This window comes from Equus przewalskii, chromosome 9 (genome assembly GCF_037783145.1).
Source record: "Equus przewalskii isolate Varuska chromosome 9, EquPr2, whole genome shotgun sequence".
Lineage (NCBI taxonomy): Eukaryota > Metazoa > Chordata > Mammalia > Perissodactyla > Equidae > Equus > Equus przewalskii.
This window is the reverse complement of record NC_091839.1, coordinates 14726388-14744595: the sequence shown is the minus strand read 5'-3', so window position 1 is coordinate 14744595 and position 18208 is coordinate 14726388. Positions and strand designations below refer to the sequence as shown.

At 50.9% G+C, this 18208-nt stretch overlaps 1 protein-coding gene across 1 annotated transcript in view; it reads left to right on the top strand.

Moving 5' to 3' along the window:
* The first annotated feature begins 296 nt into the window (after positions 1-296).
* The window catches only part of CEACAM20 (CEA cell adhesion molecule 20), a 20395-nt gene continuing 2483 nt past the window's right edge, over positions 297-18208 (top strand). The window contains 10 exon segments of the mRNA XM_070559524.1: positions 297-438; positions 1784-1883; positions 1980-2146; positions 6631-6726; positions 6729-6777; positions 7277-7420; positions 7422-7532; positions 7993-8058; positions 8060-8180; positions 8182-8258. Of these exon segments, the coding sequence (XP_070415625.1) occupies positions 297-438; positions 1784-1883; positions 1980-2146; positions 6631-6726; positions 6729-6777; positions 7277-7420; positions 7422-7532; positions 7993-8058; positions 8060-8180; positions 8182-8258 (1073 nt within the window).

Genomic DNA, 18208 nt, shown 5'->3' with positions numbered 1-18208 from the left:
ACTTTGAGAACCAAGGATGGAGCTGATTTCAAAGTGTCCCTTATGCAGGTTGCTTGCCCGTCCATCCCAAGGCCTTTGGACCCTACTGGTGGAAACTGGGAGGCTGACTCTGGGACCCAAGGAGTCACCTTGACCTTTTCTCTTGTTGCCACCTGTTCTGATAAACTCACGCCCACGGCCTTGGAAGCTGTTCAACATCCACACCACCACCCCAGGCTGCAGACGCCTGACAAAAATCAACCCCGAGACCAGGCTGGTGCCAACCTCGCTGTGACCCCACCCGGGGCCAGCACTGCATGCCTGGCACCTCTCGGGACACAGAGGACCTTGGCCACGCGGAGGCCGCCCCGCCTGGCCTGGGGCACAAGGTCACGCTGCCCGTCAGCAAACGCAGTGGCAAGCTGCTCTTCCGGGCCCGGGCCGCGTCCGAGCTGGATGGCGGGTCGTTTCAGAGCTGGAGGGACCTGGTGGGACCCTGATTGGTGCGAGGGGACCCTGCCCCAAACCCAGGCCCCTTGCCAGGTTCACGCCCGAGTCCCTGGGGCACTTGTCACCCTCACGGGGCCATCGGGGGTGGATGGGGCTGGACTCAGGGGGCAGGACTGACCGACTGTCTTTGGGGATAAGGGAAAAACCAAGACCGCTGCACGGGGTGGGACTTCTCAGACACTCTTGCTCCTCCTCTAGGCCTGGCCCCCATTCGGGAGGAGGCAGAAGGACAGTTAGACCATTGAGGCATCACGAAAACACGGCTGGCCCCGCAGAGGGTCCCCGCAGAGGCCGTGGACTTTGGAAATGGCTCTGTCTCACAGGTGACAATTAATGACTATAATTCCTGATCTTCTTCCCCGACCTTCTACGCCCCCCTGCATCTTCACATCTCGGGGTAGAGCACCTCCATTCTTTCCGGTGTTTATGCCCCCAACCTCAGAGTCATCTCTGACTTCTCTCTCACACCCCACATCTCCTCTGTCAGCAAACCCTATTGGCTTCAGATCCCAGTTTCTCCGACATCTCTCACCTCGATTGTTGCAGTCACCTCCTAACCGGTCTCCCCTGCTTCTGCCTTGCCTGGGGTTGCCACGGAGAGCTGTTTAGGTTGTGCACTGCACAAATGCTGGGAGCACCGTTTGCATTGTTATGTGAATCACATTGCAACTGTCAGGCAAACGGTTGTTCACCCTGTGGACCTGAATAATGTGGCAACTCTACCCTAGACGCCAGAATCAATGCACTCTGCAGCCAGAAGGATCATTGCAGGACATCAGGCGCATCACGTTCCCCACCAGCTCAGAAGTCTCCAGGGGTTCACTAACTCTCTGAGAACACAATCGTGCCAGCGGTCTACATGAGCCTGCATGAATTATTCCCAACCAGGGCTCGTACTGCCCCCTAGGGGTATTTGGCAATGTCTGGGGATGTTCCCTGGTTATCTTCCAATGTGGAGGGAGCCAGTAGTGAAGTGGAGGGCCCGAGGTGCTAAAGTAAACTACGTGCAATGTACGGGACAGTCCCACGTGGTGAATCACTGTCTTGCCCAAAATCCCAAGAGCATCCTCCGGCCTTATCTCCCATCTCTCCCTTTTGCTCTCTCAGCTCCTGCCACACTGAAGTCTCTGCTATTCCCTCAAAATGACAATCTCCCTCCTGCCTCAGGGCCTTTGCACGTGCTTTTCCCTCCCACATTATCAAACTCCTTTGAGTGAGAATCTAGGAGGGGAGGACTCTAGTAAGAACACCGCTCACGGGCCCCCATGATAGCGTCTCTTGCCTCCTCCCTCAGCCATCTTCCTGAGCTCCTGCGGCAAGCAGGTGTCTGCCCAGCTGACCATCACCGCCACGGCCATCTCTCCACGGGCCACAGAGGGAGACAACGTCACCCTGTCAGTCCAGGGCCTCCCTCAGAATCTCATCTCCCACAGCTGGTTCTGAGGAGCAGCCGCCACTCAGGTTACCCGGATCCTCCGTTTTAAATTCAGCCACCGTGCCGATGCTCGGGACGGGGAGACAGGCAGCGCTGACGGTTCCCCGACCGTCACTGACATGCGAGTGTCCGACGGTGGCGGCCGCAGCCTGTGGCTCATCTCTGTAGATGGGGCGGGGTGCCACCATGCCACACTACTGGTCTCTGGCAAGGGCTACTCCAGTTGGGGGTGGGGCTCTCTGGGGGCAAACTATCAATAGTTAGCATTTATTAAGTGCCTTCTGTATACCTGGTGCTGCTCCATGCCCTCTGCAGATAGGGTGTCCTGGGCCCTTCGCTGTGACTTTTAGACTAGATTCACGGATAAGGACGTGGAGGCTCAGCGAAGCTTCACAGGACGCCCAGGGGCACCCAGGGAGCTGGGGCTTGAACCCCGTCTCTGCTCCAAAAGGAGAAACCGAGGTTTGTGGCAGAGGTCAGCTATTTTAACAGATTTGGGGTTACTTGCATAGTAAGGGAGAGGTAATCACTCCCCAGTTTCTTTCCTCTAAAAAAAAAACGCTTCAGGGGCCGGCCCGGTGGCGCAGTGGTTAAGTGTGTGCACGTTCTGCTTCAGCGGCCCGGGGTTCGCCAGTTCGATCCCGGGTGCAGACATGGCACCGCTTGGCATGCTATGCTGTGGTAGGCGTCCCACATATAAAGTGGAGGAAGATGGGCACGGGTGTTAGCTCAGGGCCAGTCTTTCTCAGCAAAAAACCAACCAAACAAACAAAAAACCTGCCTCTGCAGGAGGGGGCAGATTTGGGACGTCCACTCCCGTGGCAGCTTTGTCCCCTTGGGTGGGGTAGAGAGGAGAAAGGGGAGGGTACCTCGGGGTGGGGGCGGGGCTGAGTGGAGGCAATCTGGAGGGAAGCCTGGCTGAGGGGTGGGTGGGTGGTTGGAAGACTCAGAAATCCCTGGAAGAACAGGGTGGGTGACCAGCCCTTGAATGCCGGGCTCGTCTGCACCAGCTGCCCTCAGCACGGGGGCTGCAGAGTTTAGGCGCGTGGGGGGGTGATGCGGGCACAGGCGTGGATTGATCCCAGCGCACAGAGGAGACGGGGCTCGAAAGAGCCAGAAGCCACCTGAGGACCTTGGAAGGTGGCACCCGCGGAGGCTAAGAGCCAAGCAGACCAGAATCCCTGGCCCCAGAGGCCCTGTGACTTTAGGCAAGTCAGTGCACCTCTCTGAGCTCCGGGGTTCTTACCCACGAGGTGGGATAACCACATCCCTTACTTTACTCTACTGTTCATCTGTCCCCTGTGTGTATCCCCTTCTAACACCCCGTGTCGTTTACCTATTTATTTTGTTTATTGTCGCCTGTACCGCTAGAACAGAGTTCTCTGTTCTGTCCCCTGCTGTCCCCCCAGCACCTAGGGCAGGCACAGCAGGTGTTCAGGAAAAGTGTGTTGAGTGACTGAGTGAGCACCTTCCTCTCAGGGCTGCTGTGAGTATTCCAGCACACGGCGGTCACGACCACAGTGGGGATTCGCAGGTACTGAGCGCTTACTCTGTGCCAGGTGCTGTTCCCAGCCTTAATTCATTCGATCCTCACAACCACCTTGTGAGGCACCCAGAACTCGGATGCCAGCCTTCCGCTCATAACCTCAGGGCCTCTGAGGAGGCAAAACCACCGTCATCGCCCTCGTACGGAGGGGATCGGACGTGCCCGAGGCCACGCGGTCAGCAGGCGGAACAGCCAGGATCCCAGCCCCTGCAGACTGGCTCCAGGGGCAGCTCGCTCAGCCTCAGGCTTCACAGGAGCGGATCCCTGGTGACCGTCCCGTGGCAGCCGTGAGTCCCAAACAGGGGCGGCAAGACGAGGCGGCCGAGGTCTCTTTCCCACCATGCCAAGGGGCCCCTTGTGCCCTAAGGAATCTTTATTGAGTTTTCTCAGCCTTCTCTTGAGCCACCCGCCCTCTCCCTGCCTCTGTTCTGGAGCCGCCTGAACCTCCCTCCGTGCCTCAAACTCAGCAACTTCTCACCCGCTGCTCCCTCTGCCAACCTGATTCACTCCTGCATCCTCCAGCTCTCAGAGCAGCTGTCTCCTCCTCCAGGAAGCCCTCTCTGATTTCCACACTGGCTCAGGCACCCTCCTCTGTGCTCCCCCATCCCAGCCCTGCCCAATCTGGGTCGTCCTGGTCTGGGGACAGGTGTGTTTCCCCTACTGGGTTGTGAGCTCATGAGGGCAGGACCCTAGGGATGTCACTGCTGTGTCGCCAACACTACCAGGCACAGGGATCGGCACAGAGGAGGAGTTCACGGGATATTTGTTGAATGAATGAATGAATGAATACATGACTAATGGTCGTTCTCTGATCTGACTGATGACATTAAATCTTCTTGGTCTATATGCTCCCAAAGACCAACAGCTTGTCTTGCCCATAGGGAATTAAAAAAAAAGGAAAAAAAAGCAATTCTCGTATATTGAACCTTTCCTAGGTCTCAGCTCAGATGTCTCCTCCTCCAGGAAGCCCTCCCTGCCCCCTCCCCCCCAGGCTGGGTCAGGCGCCCCCTGGGGCTCTCCCACCCTTTGTTTACAACCAGGAATTTGGATCACTAGCATCATTTCAGCTCACTTAATGCTTCCAGGCTGCTCAAGACGAGCTTGGCACCGGTTTTATTAAGGCTTCGACCACAGAAGCCACCGATAATATTTCTATTGTTTCGTTGTCTGTCATTGCTGTTGACCATTGTAATCCTGGTTCTTGGTCCCTTTGACTCTGGCATGCTTGAGTCGTCCCTCCCTGACACCACTTCTTCCCTGACTGCTCCTCATCCTGGCAAAGAGCTGGGGAGGGGGGCTTATGAGGAAGGGCACATAGTTCTCAAGGGGACCCACGGGCCAAAGGGCAGGGTTTTCTTTCTCCCTTTCCACCTTGCTCTCTGGATGGAGAAGGAAAGTGAGCTCTGGGTGCAGCAGGGTGGCCAGAGTTCCTCCCTGTCTGTCCTGGGAGCCGCTGTCATCGACGTGCCTGTGAATTTGCAGCGGAGAAGAGGGGAAGAGAGGGGAGTTGGAGGGGCATTTTTTTTATCCTTAAAGGGCAACTGAGGCAAAAGGGGGAATCTGGAATATTTTGATAAGAAAAGCATTTTAGAGGCAAAGAAATGATTTCGCAACGTGCGGTGTGCAGAGGCGAGGGCTCAGGCCGGCTTTGCTGTGTGGCCCTGAGCCTGGCCCTTCCCTCTGGCCGGAGCTTCCTGGCTGACCCCGGCGGGCTGCAGGGCTCCGGAGTCCTCCCGCGGGGCTGAGAATTGTCAGCCGTGTCTGTGGTTTTCTCAACAAGGTCTGCTTCCTCCCGGTGGGACAGAAGGCAGGGCCTCTGGGGAGGAGGCAGGGAGGAGGACCAGGTCTTCACGTCGGACTGGCGTGATGAGGCCCCGCCGTGAACGCTTTCAGTCACGCTATTTCGTTTAGATTTATGACATTATATGAGGCAGGAACGATACCATTTTACAAATGGGGAAACTGAGACCCCAAGGACAGCACTCACTCCTCAAAATGTCAAAAAATGGGATGCAAACCCAGGCAGTCCAGCTCTGAGCTCTTAACCTCTAAGAGCAGTGGAAGCAGAAAAACACAGACATAGGAAATAACAATAAACATGATAACAATGACTGAACACTATGAGCTGCTTTAAGCACGTCCCATCTGATACCCCGTCAGACCTCAGCACTACCCTATGGACTGAGTTCTACTATTCTCCCCATTTTGCGGTTAAACAAACTGAGGCTTACGAGGAGAAGGCCCCTTGCCCGTGATGTTAGAGCCAGTGACCACCAGAATCCATATTTGCTTCCAAATATCCTAAGAGCTTAACCACTGACTGAGCGGGGAATGGGCCATGCTTGGGCCAAAGTGGGGTCTTTTGAGGGATGGAGAGGGGAGTGGCTGCCAGCCTCTGTTAATTGGGCTGATGGGAGGGGTTTGGGGTGTCAAGGTCAGCTGCACAGGAGCACGGCTGCTGGGGTTGAGGGTCCCCACCCATATCCACTGTGTCTTCGAGCATCCATAAAACCGTGTGCAGAATGGCCCGATGGAAAGCCAGGAACTCCTGCTGTCTTGTTCCCCTTTCCTCCTCCACGCAAGGGAACCCCCAAGGGCCAGTTGGAGAAAATGCCAGCGGTCAATTTCTCCCACCAAAGATGACAGAAGAAGTTCCCGTTCACCAGAGAGAGGGTCTGTGCCCATCCCTGGGCTGGCAGGAGGAATTCTGCAGTGTGGAGAGCCCGGTCCTTGGGGGCTTGGCAGGCCAGGGTCAAGTTTAGCTTCTGTTTCTTCCTAGATAGTCTTGGAAGGTGCCTTCACCTCTCTGAGCATCCTTCTCCCTCTGTGGGGCATGGGGCAGCCGATCATGTGTCTCCCACAGAGTGACCATCATTGGAGAGAGCACAGTGACCCTCAGAGGGCCCAGGCAAAGCTTCCCAATGTTCCTTGTCGCTCTGCAACGGCCTCAGGATGCAGGAGATCTTATGCCCACTTTACAGCTGGGGAAATTGAGGCTCAGAGAAGAGAAGAACATGCTGAAAGTCACATGGCAGGAGTCCAGCCTCTAGGGGTGGGGTGCCATGTCACGCCCTCAGATCTCCCTCTGCTTATGAAGACCATGACTGGACACCCCCATCCTACCCCCCAACCCCCGGAATGCCTCCTCTTTCCCCCACAGCCTCGCTTTTGACTATATGGAGTCTGCCAGCTGCAGCCCAGCTCATCCTTGGCATCAACCTGCTTAACACCACCCGGAGTGAGAAGGATGTGTTCCTTCTATGTCTGGGACCCCCTGGACACCCCTGCCTCAAGGCAGATTCAGAGATGTGGGCACAGAAAACAAGGCTGTCATTCTGATCTCTGCCTCCACACCTCAAGAACCTTCTAGCGGTTCCACGCCCAAGCAGGATGAGTCTGATTGGCCCAGCCAGGGTCTGGCAACAACCAGTGGGATCCCTTGTTCTGGGGGCAGAGGTAAAGGGGTGGGCTGTGGCTGTCACGGCTGTGGGTGGGGAAGACTGGCTAAGAAGTGGGTAGCAGGACCTGACTAGCATCCCTCTTACGAGCTTGATTCTCTCTGCAGCTGCTATTAATTGACCCATCGTCATGTCCCAGACCCTCCGCTTTATTTGTACAATCCCATTTAACGGGGTTCAGAGAGGGCAAGTTACCCAAGATCACGGCTAGATTGAGGAGCAGATCTGGCATTTGAGCCCAGTCATTCATCTCCAGTGTGTCTTTCGGTCATTCTAATCCATCCCTCTCTCTCCGGGTCCCTCTGTGACCACGTCTTGCTTGGTCTCTCTCTCTCCTTGTGCAGAATTGCTGGCCAAGCCCACCATTTCAGTCAGCCAGCTCACTGCCATAGAGCAGAGGGAGATAGTGACCTTCTACTGTGACAGCACGGATGTCGACATTACCGTCCACGGAGTCTCCAGCAGTCTCCCCCTGGTGTCTCATGAGCACATGCAAGACCCTTCCCATCCTCACTGTCCGGTGGGAAGACTCTGGGACTTCCCAGTGTGAAGCCTGGGGCGTCCTCCAGGTCCAGAGCAGCGACCCCACCTACCTGACGGTCAACTGGGAGTCACTTTCCATTCTCCCCAGCCCCTCACCAACACTCACTTCCTTGGTGATCTCATTCAGTCTCCCAGCTTTAAATACCACCCAAATATGGACTTGTCTACCCTCGAACTCCAGCCATGTAACTGTTTGACGTCTCTACTTGGGTTTTACTGGAAACATCCAACTTGACATTTCTGAAACTGAGCTCCTTAACCTTCAGATGTGTGGTCCAAAATCTTGCCTGGGTTGGGGTGAGGAAAGAGCATTTACTGGCGTGCTCTGGACGTGTCTTCCAATCCTGCCTCCCCAGGGATAAGGCTGGTTCAATCTCCATCAGACTCCTGCATCTCGTTCGTAATTGATCCAGGGCTTGTGTGGGGAGAAGAGAAATATTAATATTTATTGACACCCTGGGTCCCCCCTAAGAGAGCTGTTGCTGATGCTGTGTTACTGGTGTGGTTGTTCCTGTCCTCCCGGGTGGTCCTGATCCCACTGAAATCAAGTTGGAGTCTGGTGTGCACAGTGGGGAGGTGGCTGAGGTGACAGGATTCCACCATGACCTTCTTGGAACAGTCTCGCCCACCTCCTGTCTATTCCTGGTTTCTCCCCAATGTTTCCATCTCATCTCCCACCATAAGAACAACCACCATCCTTGCTGTGTCCAAGGGAACACGAGGGCATGTACAGGTGCTTGGTGCTCAACAATGCCACCCACCCGTACCGCCTGGGTGCTCTTAAAGTGTGCGTTCTTGGTGAGTCTCTCTTCCTGTTCCTTTCCTTTGTTTCTCTGAGAATCAGAGCCACACAAATACCCCAGAGTTTGAAGAGGATCCACCATGTGGCTGGTGGCAAAGCAGGGCTCCGACCACAGGGAAGGACCTGGCTTGGCACAACCTCAAGAAGACCTCGTTAGCTCTCTGTGGGGTATCCATGATTTGATTCTCTGGAAGTAGGGGGAAGTTGATTCTCTCTATATAAGCACTAACACAACACTCACACATGCTATGCACGCATAGAGCCACACACTCACAAGTATTAATCACACATGCACAGCACACTCACACATGTGTAGAACATACAACTCACATACAACACACATGTAACATACAACACTGCAGAATACGCCACACATGTAACATGCACACAACACACAGTATATAACACATTGCAGACACACAACACACACACTGTACACATGCACCCACAAAACATATGCACAAAATACACATATGCACAACACATATGTAACACACAGGACATATTCACAAGCAAAACAGACACACATGTCTTACATGCAAGAAACAATACCAAAGACACACAACATGCTCTCATGTAAAACACATATACACACAATATATAACATGTACCCAATGGACACACACAACACACACGTCACAGACACTCAGCATCCTCACATACAACACAGAAAATACACCGCATACCTATACTGAGCACCCTCAACACATGTGCAAGCTTGCACTGAGGAAGACCCCTCTAGCTGCTGTGTGGAGGATCTGAGACTGAGATGGGGAGACCGGATGAGGGCAGGTGAGGGATCCTGGCAGCCATGGGGTTAGGATGGGGAGAGACGAAGATTGAAAGAATATTTAGGAGGGGGGCAAGGGCAAGATTTTTCTCCTCTCCTGGAATGTCCCGACTGGAAACTCCTTGTATCCCTCTTTCCAGTCGTTGACGTTAATTTCAATAAGACAAGACTCAAACTCTCGGTTTGCGTGAGAAACCCAACAGACATTGTGTTTGTTTCCTTCATGTGTGTGGGAGGGGAGCCAGGTGCCAGTGCTCCCCTTCTGGCTTTACAAAGAAAGTCCGCAAATTGCCTGATGAATCCAAAACCAGCCTCATAAACCATCTCAACACGGTGCCTTCTAGCACCCTCTACTGATGGACGGGAGATGGCCAAAGGTGAAATAAAACATCTTAGCCGTCTCCAGCCTAGGATTCTGGAAGGATGGCTCTCACGAAATGGAAGTCCTCCAGAGAGAGCCACTCCAGCTCAATTTTACAGAGAGGAAATCCGAGGCCCAGAAGGAGAGGGGATAGACTCATGCTACAGAGGACCCACTGGCACAACTGGGGCTAGCTCTTCACTTCCTGTCCTCATCCGTGTCACCCAACAGCCATATCTAACTCAGAACTTGATTTCTAGGACATTCCCAGGTCAAGCTCGCTGGAGATGTGATGGAGAGACCTGGGGAGGAAGGAAGGAAGGTTCCTGCCACCTCCTTCCTGGGGATGGGAGTGACCAAGAAAAACAGTCCTTTCTCCCTTATCTCTTCCTAACTCCAGCCCTGGGCCGGCATTCACTTTCTCTAGACTGGTGGCGGCCCGCATATGCCAATAGACCCAAACTCCAAGGACAGGTGGGAGTCAAAAACGTGGGCGATGCTCCAGAGGGACCCTTCCTGCTCCCCTCACTGGCCCTTCCCTAGTCCAGCAGGGCTGTTCCAGGTCCAGATCTTGGGGTGGGGGTGGGGTGTGTTCTCTTGAGGACACCCTGTGCTGGTTTGGGTCTGTCTGCATCTCCTCCCCTGCTTTCTCCGGGGATCCCAAGGCCTTCCCTGGCTTTCCCATCTCTTCTCTTGTCTTTCTGCTCTTGCATAGGACAATCCCCAGCCTTGAGCCCCTCTGGCAATCAGAAGGGATATAACTGCTTCTGAGGCCAAAGCTATTTTTGAGAATCTCCAGGGGTGGCCCCCATCCCAAGCCCCATGACCTCTTCACTCCTTTTTTCCCCCCCTAAACGCTGCCACCAGACTCCCCAGAGCAGATCTAGGAGGAATGTTGGCCCTGCCGGCTTTGCTTAAAGAAGCTGCCGTGGGAATGCAACGTGAGAATTTTGTATTTGACAAGTCTGAGAAACCATCCTGTCTACATCTTCCACTGGGCCTTTTAGGACCAGGGATGGGGATAACGTGGCTCACGGCCTCCCAGGGAGCTGGTTCAGATTCTAGGACTCTGGCTCCTGTTCTGTGTTCCTTCCACCTCCAGGGCTTGGAATTGGATTGCCAAGGAGGTGGCATTGGCCTAGCATGTCCTGGGATGAAAAGGAAGTCTTGGAGTAGAGGTTGCAAGAGTAGCCAGGTGAAAGGAAAGAGTTCTGGGCCAAGGACGGGGCCCTGGGTCCTACATCTGCTTCCGCTTCTGATTCTTTGTAAGAACCTGCGGGAATCTCTTCTTCTCTGGCTCTGTAAAGAGAGCAAGCTGGCACTTTCTAGGCTGTGATTCTAAGGCAATCGTGCCTGTGGGCCCCAACTTATCTCTCTGTTCACCTGCAGAAGGAGCCACCCTCAAGCTCTTCTCACGGCCCCAGGAAGCCCGTTGCGCAAACCTGTGTTGCATCCGTTGTTCTCCACCCTAGGACACATGGAGGCAAACGATGAGGTATTTTCATGCCGCGTTGAGCCTTTGGACAGGTCAAGAGCTGTCACCGATCAGCCTTTTCCTCCTTGCTGAAGAGTCTGTGGGATAAATTATTGAGAGGATTTCCCTGCAAAAATGTTTTCAATTCCATTCCACCCATTTGCATTCTATCATTTTCTGGTTCATTTCGTTCCGTTCTTTTCCAGTCCACTCCATTTCACTGCATTCCTCATGTCTCCATGGCAATTATTTTCAACCACCTTTTCCCTTCTATTCCTTTAACTTCACTCTATTTCTTTCTTTGTCACACTGTTCCACTCATTTACTTTCCATTCCATTTAGTTTTATTCCATTCCAGTTCATTCCTCCCCATTCCATTTCTTCCAATTCGATTTCTTTCCACAAAATTCCCCTTATTGCCATTCCATTCCTTTTCATCTCTTTGTATTCACTCCATTTCATTCCTTGGCATTCCATCCCACTCTACTGTTTGATCCTATTGTGTTCCTTTCCATCTCTCTCTCTCTCCTTTTTTTTTTTTTGGAGGAAGATTGGCCTTGAGCTAACATCTGCTGCCAATCCTCCTCTTTTTGCTGAGGAAGACTGGCCCTGAGCTAACATCTGTGCCCATCTTCCTCTACTTTAAATGTGGGACACCTGCCACAGCATGGCTTGATGAGTGATGTGCATGTCCGCACCCGGGATCTGAACCAGTGAACCCTGGGCCGCCGAAGCGGAATGTGCGCACTTAACTGCTGTGCCACGGGGCCGGCCCCTTCATCTCTTTCTTATGTGATTCCTTTCCATTCTTTCCCACATCTTTCTATTACATTTTATCCATTTTTATTTTTCCCTTTTAATTCCACCCTATTCATTTCTTCTGCATTCCACTACCTTCTAGTCCATTCCTGTCCACACCATTTCCATCCCATCGCTTCACTTCATTTCCATTCCTTTCCTCCCCATCCCATTTTATTTCAGTTCTTTCCATCCACATTTTCAATCCATTATGTTTCCCACCACTCCATTCCTTTCTATTCCATGTTCCTATTTACATTCATTTCTGTTTGATTGGCTTTCCTTTCATTCCACTGCATTCCGTTCTGCTCATCCTATGTACTTCTTTCCCCTTCATTTCCCCTTGCCCATCCCTTCCCCTCCCATTCAGCTCTAGTTCACTGTTGTCCGTTCCCTTCTGCTCTGTTCTCCATTCTGTTCCTTTTTCACTCCTCTCCAATCCACTCCACTCTATTGTGTTCCATTCCATTCTACTCCGTCCTTTTCATTTCCCCCTGCTCCCTTCATTCTCTTCCATTGCACTCCATTCCACTCGTCTTTGCCACTTTCCGTTCCACACTTCAACTTCTTATTCTCGAGTCCTCTCATTCCACTCCTTTCCATTTCACCCCAGTCCTTCTCGTTCCCTTTCATTTACATTCCCTTCATTTCATGCTCTTGCATCAGTTTCATTCAATTCCATTTCATTATTTTGGCTTCCACAGCATTCCATTCCATCACTTCTTCATTATTTTCAATTTCATTCCTTCACTTCTATTCTTTAATTCCCTCGATTTCCCTTTGTTATACTACTTTTCTGTCATTTCTTCTCCATTCCTTTTCTCTAGCTTTCATTTCACAGCTTTCTGCCCCTTCCTTTCCTTTCACTCAGTTCATTTCCTTTCCACCCTTTTCCATTCTGATCTGATACTCCATTTCGTTTCTCTCCTTTCCACTCCATCTTATTGCACTTCATTCTTTTCCTTTTCATTCTATTCCCTTCATACACATTTTTTTGGACGCCAAGCCATTTTATTCCACTCCATCCCTGCCTTTAATTTCCATTGTCTTCCTTTCTGTTCTACTTTATTCCATTTCCCTCCATTCCATTCATGCCTTTCACATCCCTCTCAGTTGCATTGCTAACTGATCTACTCCTTCTGATTTGTTTCCTTTTCTTTCCAGTCCTTCATTTCTTTCATGATATTTCCCTACATTTCTCCCGTGGGGAATTTGAGGCAGTTCCCAGCAAGCTTGTATACCACACCATAAAACGGTGCTAAATTAGAGATAGGAATCACAATCAGGAAAATATTTTTAATAATAGTAGGAAGTCGAGATATGGATAAAAAGTGGAAATATGCTGGACTTATATAGTATCTGTCGCTATACTTCTCATTTGTTTTTGAGTTTCCCAGTGGCCAAATGAAAAAGAGAAGTATGATTAATTTCATCAACCAAGAGGAAGAAACTTATTAGCTCATCCAGACATAAGCAGAGCTTCCCATAGCAAGTCAAGATGATGCAGGCGATGGCTTCCTAGCTCTGTGGACTAGGGAAATTCCTTTAGAGAACTCAGGGGATAACATCCTTGTCGTCAGGACAGCCAGACTACTCCACATCCGGGGATGGACTTTAGACCCTAATGCTCTGAAGGAGCCAGTGACCCATCAGACTTGGAGGAGGCAGAACAGGGTCTCAAATCCCTGTCCAACTGACAGTGTTTTGTTGGGTTTGGAAAACAGAACGTTTGGGGACACGGAACTCCAATATTTTAGTGTCTGAAGTGCTGGCTTGGGGTCGAGGGACAAGTGTGTTCCCTGTTATTCCAGAGGGCAGATCAGAGGATAGGTTAGAGAGTGGATGATTTTAGCCCAAATGACAGATGAACCCTTCTCAAAAGATGTGAATGTCCTATATCTCTTAGGGATTTTTAATAAGAAAGACAAGCCTTCTGAAAGCAGTTCAGATAAAATGGGGATTAATTGGGAGAACACTGGGGAATCTCAGATAACACAATTTTGGAAATTACTTGTGGGTCTCGTGGGGACTGGATGTTATCACGAACCTTTTCTCTCTTATGTGGTTGCTCATTTTTGCTGATCTGTGAATTCATTCCATTCTGCTCAATCCAGATTGAACTCCTATGCAAGTTTCTTGGTCACTACCCCTCTATAACTTCAGAGTATATATAACAACATCCTCTCCTACCATTTAGGGTTTCCAGGTTCAAATTCTCCACGGGAGAACCACGTCGGCTCAGGCCGCTGTCTGGATTGCATTTAGTTTTGCCAGATCTCCAATCAGCTATGAGCTGGTACAGCTGAGCCTCTTAAGTCCCTCTTTCATCAGGGTCTGGGGACGGGAGCCACATTTGTTCCTTTTTGTCAGTAGAGCAAAGGTGCTTCCGAAAAATCTCACCCAGTAAACATCGTCTTATATCTCTTTGGCTAGAATGGTGTCACATGGTATTCCTTGTTGCAAGGGAGGCTGGGAAAGTGAGGTGTTAACCTTCCCAGCCTCGTCAGGAGAAGCAGATGGAGAAGAAGACATAGGGACGAATGTCAGGTCAGCCAACTCGGTGTCTGCTATGTTCTGGAGGGATGCAGTGAGCCACACAAAGGATCTGGAGTGGAACGTTCCAAGGAAGAGGCGGCAGGTGAAAAGGCCCTGAGGTGGGTGTATTAGTTATGTGTTTCTGCATAATGAATTACCACACACTTAGCAGCTTAAAGCAACACATGTCTATTATCTCACAGTTTCCGTGGGTATAGGAGTCCAGACACTGGGTAGATGGGGCTTCTGCAGGGTTGTAATCAAGGTGTTGGCCAAGGCTCAGGTCTCATCCGAGGCTCACCTGGGGAAGCATCCACTGCCAAGCTCACGTGGTTATCGGCAATATTCAGTTCCTCGCAGGCTGTCATAATGAGGGCCTCGGTTTCCTACCGGCCGTCAGCTGGAGGCCACCTTTAGTCCTTTGCCACGTGGCCCTCTCCATAGGCAGCTCACCACATTGCCTCTTGCTTCTACAAAGCTAGGGCAGAAGTCACGCTCTTATGTAACAGAATCGTGTGCATGCCATCATGTACATCTGATCACCTTCACCATATTGTATCGGTGAGACTCAAGTCACAGGTCCTGCCCCCAAGGGAAGGGGATAACGTAGGGCATGAGTACCAGGAGGTGGGATTATGGGGGCCACTGTGGAGTCTGTCCTCCACAGCGGGGAAGTATAGGACCATCCCAGGAAAGAGAGAGGTGCCAGCGGGACTGAAGGGCAGTGAGAAAGGAAGAGGATCTTGGGAATTTCCAAGGATGGGGAAGGAGAGTGCCGGAGTCTTTGGGCCCGAGGCTACAGCAGGTAGACCAGGAGGGCCCATCCCGAAAATGGAAAACTCACCTTTTCTCTTTGTGTAACAGGTGCTTGTGAACTCAAAATGCAGCATTTACTGCCAAACGGACCCCTCACTCTGACGGAAGCAGAGATCCTTTCTCCCAAAGTTGTAGAAAAGCCATGCACCCAATAAATGTCATTGAATATGTCTCCCTCCCTCATATATTCAATGACAGTTATTTGTGCATATTTTGTCCCAGCCATTCTCTTTGTAGACCTTGTGACATTCCGTTTCAATGAGTTGTTCACCTCTGGACTCTGGCTCCCGCCAAATCTTAGGCTTTTGACTCATGTTTCTCTAAAGGCAATAGAAACAGGGCAAAGGTGGCCAAGAATTAGAAGGCCAAGCTGGAAGACCGAGCAGCTGGGGATGCCACGGCTGCATCACGAGGACGGACAAACGCTGTCAACGGACACAGCAGTCAGGGAGATGGGTGAGTGTGAGTCAGCCGCAGATGAGCATGGGGGACGTTTGCATGGGTCAGTCAAGGAGCGTCTTTTCAAATCATGGTAGAGGATAAGGAACAAGGAGGTGTTAAGAGATGACAGGAGACAGAATGGCTATAACTAACAAGATGGGAAGCAACAAGTGTTGGAGAGGATGTGGAGAGAAGGGAACTCTCATACACTGCTGGTGGGAGTGCAAATTGGTGCAGCCACTATGGAAAACAGTATGGAGATTTCTCAAAAAATTAAGAACAGATTTACCATACAATCCGGCTATTCCACTGCTGGGTATTTATCCAAAGAACATGAAAACACACATAAAGATACACACACCCCTATGTTGACCACGGCATTATTCACAACAGCCAAGACTTGGAAGCAATCTAGGTGCCCATGAAGGGACGAATGGATAAAGAAGATGTGGTGTTTATACACAACGGAATACTACTCAGCCATGAGAAACGATGGAATCCAGCCATTTGTGACAACATGGACGGACCTTGAGGGTATTATGCTGAGTGAAATAAGTCAGAGGGAGAAAGTCAAATATTGTATGATCTCACTAATAAGTAGAAGATAAAAACAATGACAAGCAAACACATGGCAACAGAGATTGGATTGGTGATTACCAGAGGGGAAGGGGGGAGGGAGGAGGGCGAAAGGGATAATTAGGAACATGTTTGTGGTGATGGAGTGTAATTAGTCTTTGGGTGGTGAACATGATGTAATCTATACAGAAATCAAAATATAACGATGTACGCTTGAAAAACAAAAACAAAACAAAACAAAAAAGAGATGAAGGGAGAAAACATAGAATGAAATGAGGGACTGAGGCACCCGGGACGGAGTAGGCACGAGATGCTCAGAATCCCAAGGAATTCAGGGGTGGAGACGGTGAGAATGAGATTTGCTGAAGGTAGAGAGAGTGAGGAGTCAAGGATGACTCCCAGGTTTGTGGCCAGAGCATCTGGCCCACTGGCTGGCCATTTTGTGAGGCAACAGTGGGAGAGGAGCAAATTTGGGATAGAGAGGGAAATCAAGAACGTGGTTTAGACGTGTCAAGAATCAACTTGAGAATCAAGGAGGCAATTTTTCATAAAAGTCTAGATAGATCACAGCTGTGGAGTCACTTCTGGGAATTGTCAGCGGAATTCAAAGCTACGGGGCTAGATGAGATCTTGTGTCGGGGGTCTCCAAGTCACCCTCAGGCTTGATGATTTGCTAGAAGGATTCACAGGACCCAGAAGTCATTATACTCATGGTTGTGGTTTATTACAGCAAAGGACAGAGAGTCAAATCAGGAAAGGGAAGAGGTGCACAGGGTGACGTCTGGACATAGCAGGTGCAAACTTCAAAGTGTCTTTCTCAGTGGAGTCACGTGGGAATTCCCCCAGCGATGGCGTGTGGCAAGGCGTGTGAAGGGCTACCAGCCAGGGAGCTCACCCCCAACCCGAGTGTCCAGGGTTTTTATAGGGGGTCAGTCACATAGGCATATGCTACCTGTAGGACCGACCTCGGTCACTGAAGCTCCAGACGCCCAGAAGGAAAGGTGTCATCCACGGATCACACTGTCTGCATAAACTATCTGGACACACTGGGACCGCATGGCTCAAGGCCTCAGGGATGCAAACACACTTTTATCAGACAGAACATGACAAGAGTTCAGTTCCTAGAAGCTGGCCAAGATCTAGTCACGAAAACAGGCCTTTCTTGGGACTATTCAGGGTTTGAGCAATCCTGGCCTGTTGAGTTAACCCTTTGCCTTACAGATCTCAAAGACAGCGGAGGAAGACAGAGGAGAGCAGGGGCTGACAGCTAAGCCCTGGGTCCCTCCAACGTTTATAGTTTGAGGACACGATCAAGCACAGGGAAAGGACTGTCCTTTTTTTCTCCTCTGCCAAGGACCCCGTCTCCGCCAATAGCCTAGGGACAAGTCATTCTCCCTCTAGTATCTTCCAGCATTTAGAACAAATGGGTCCACGACCTCCTCGCTCTTCAGTAGAGGTTCAGAGCTCCCCCAACTCCGGGCCAGCAGGAGCTGAGTATGAAACTTGGGTCTCAGTCAATCCCCAAACAACTGACAGAGGGAAGCTCTGGGCGGAATGGGCATCTTTCTAGAAGGAGCTCCCGTGTCTCAGCAGGAGCTGTTCTGAAGTCCCTGTAATACTAGGGTCAGGTCAGGATTTGAGTGCTCCTGGAATCGGCACCATCTTGTTCATTTTGAAAGAAAAATACAAAGACCAGACAAAAGACACAGTCAGTCTTAAATTACGTATTACCAATGCTTTAACGTCTGAATATCTTAGAGGAAAACTATAACAACAAAAACAGGTGAACAGAGAAAAAGGAGGACGAGCGAACGCTCACGGCATCCCCTTGTGCTTTTGTTGTATTTGGACTCAATCTGTTGATCGATCTGCAAGCCTGGACATCTCTGCAACACAGCCAGCAATATGGCATTTCTACATTTTTTATCTGTCTTGCAGGATTTTGAAGGTTTCTTCTTCTTCTTTTTTTTTTTTTTTTTGGCTTCTATTATGAATAAACATGAACTTAGCTGTCTTGTCTGCAAACTTAGCAGTGCTGATGTAGACGAAGATATTGACGTGTAGGCAAACGGCAATATAATCTAGAAATTCAGAGCACGGACTCTGGAATCCAGCTTCTTGGACCCAACTCCCAGCTCTGTCCT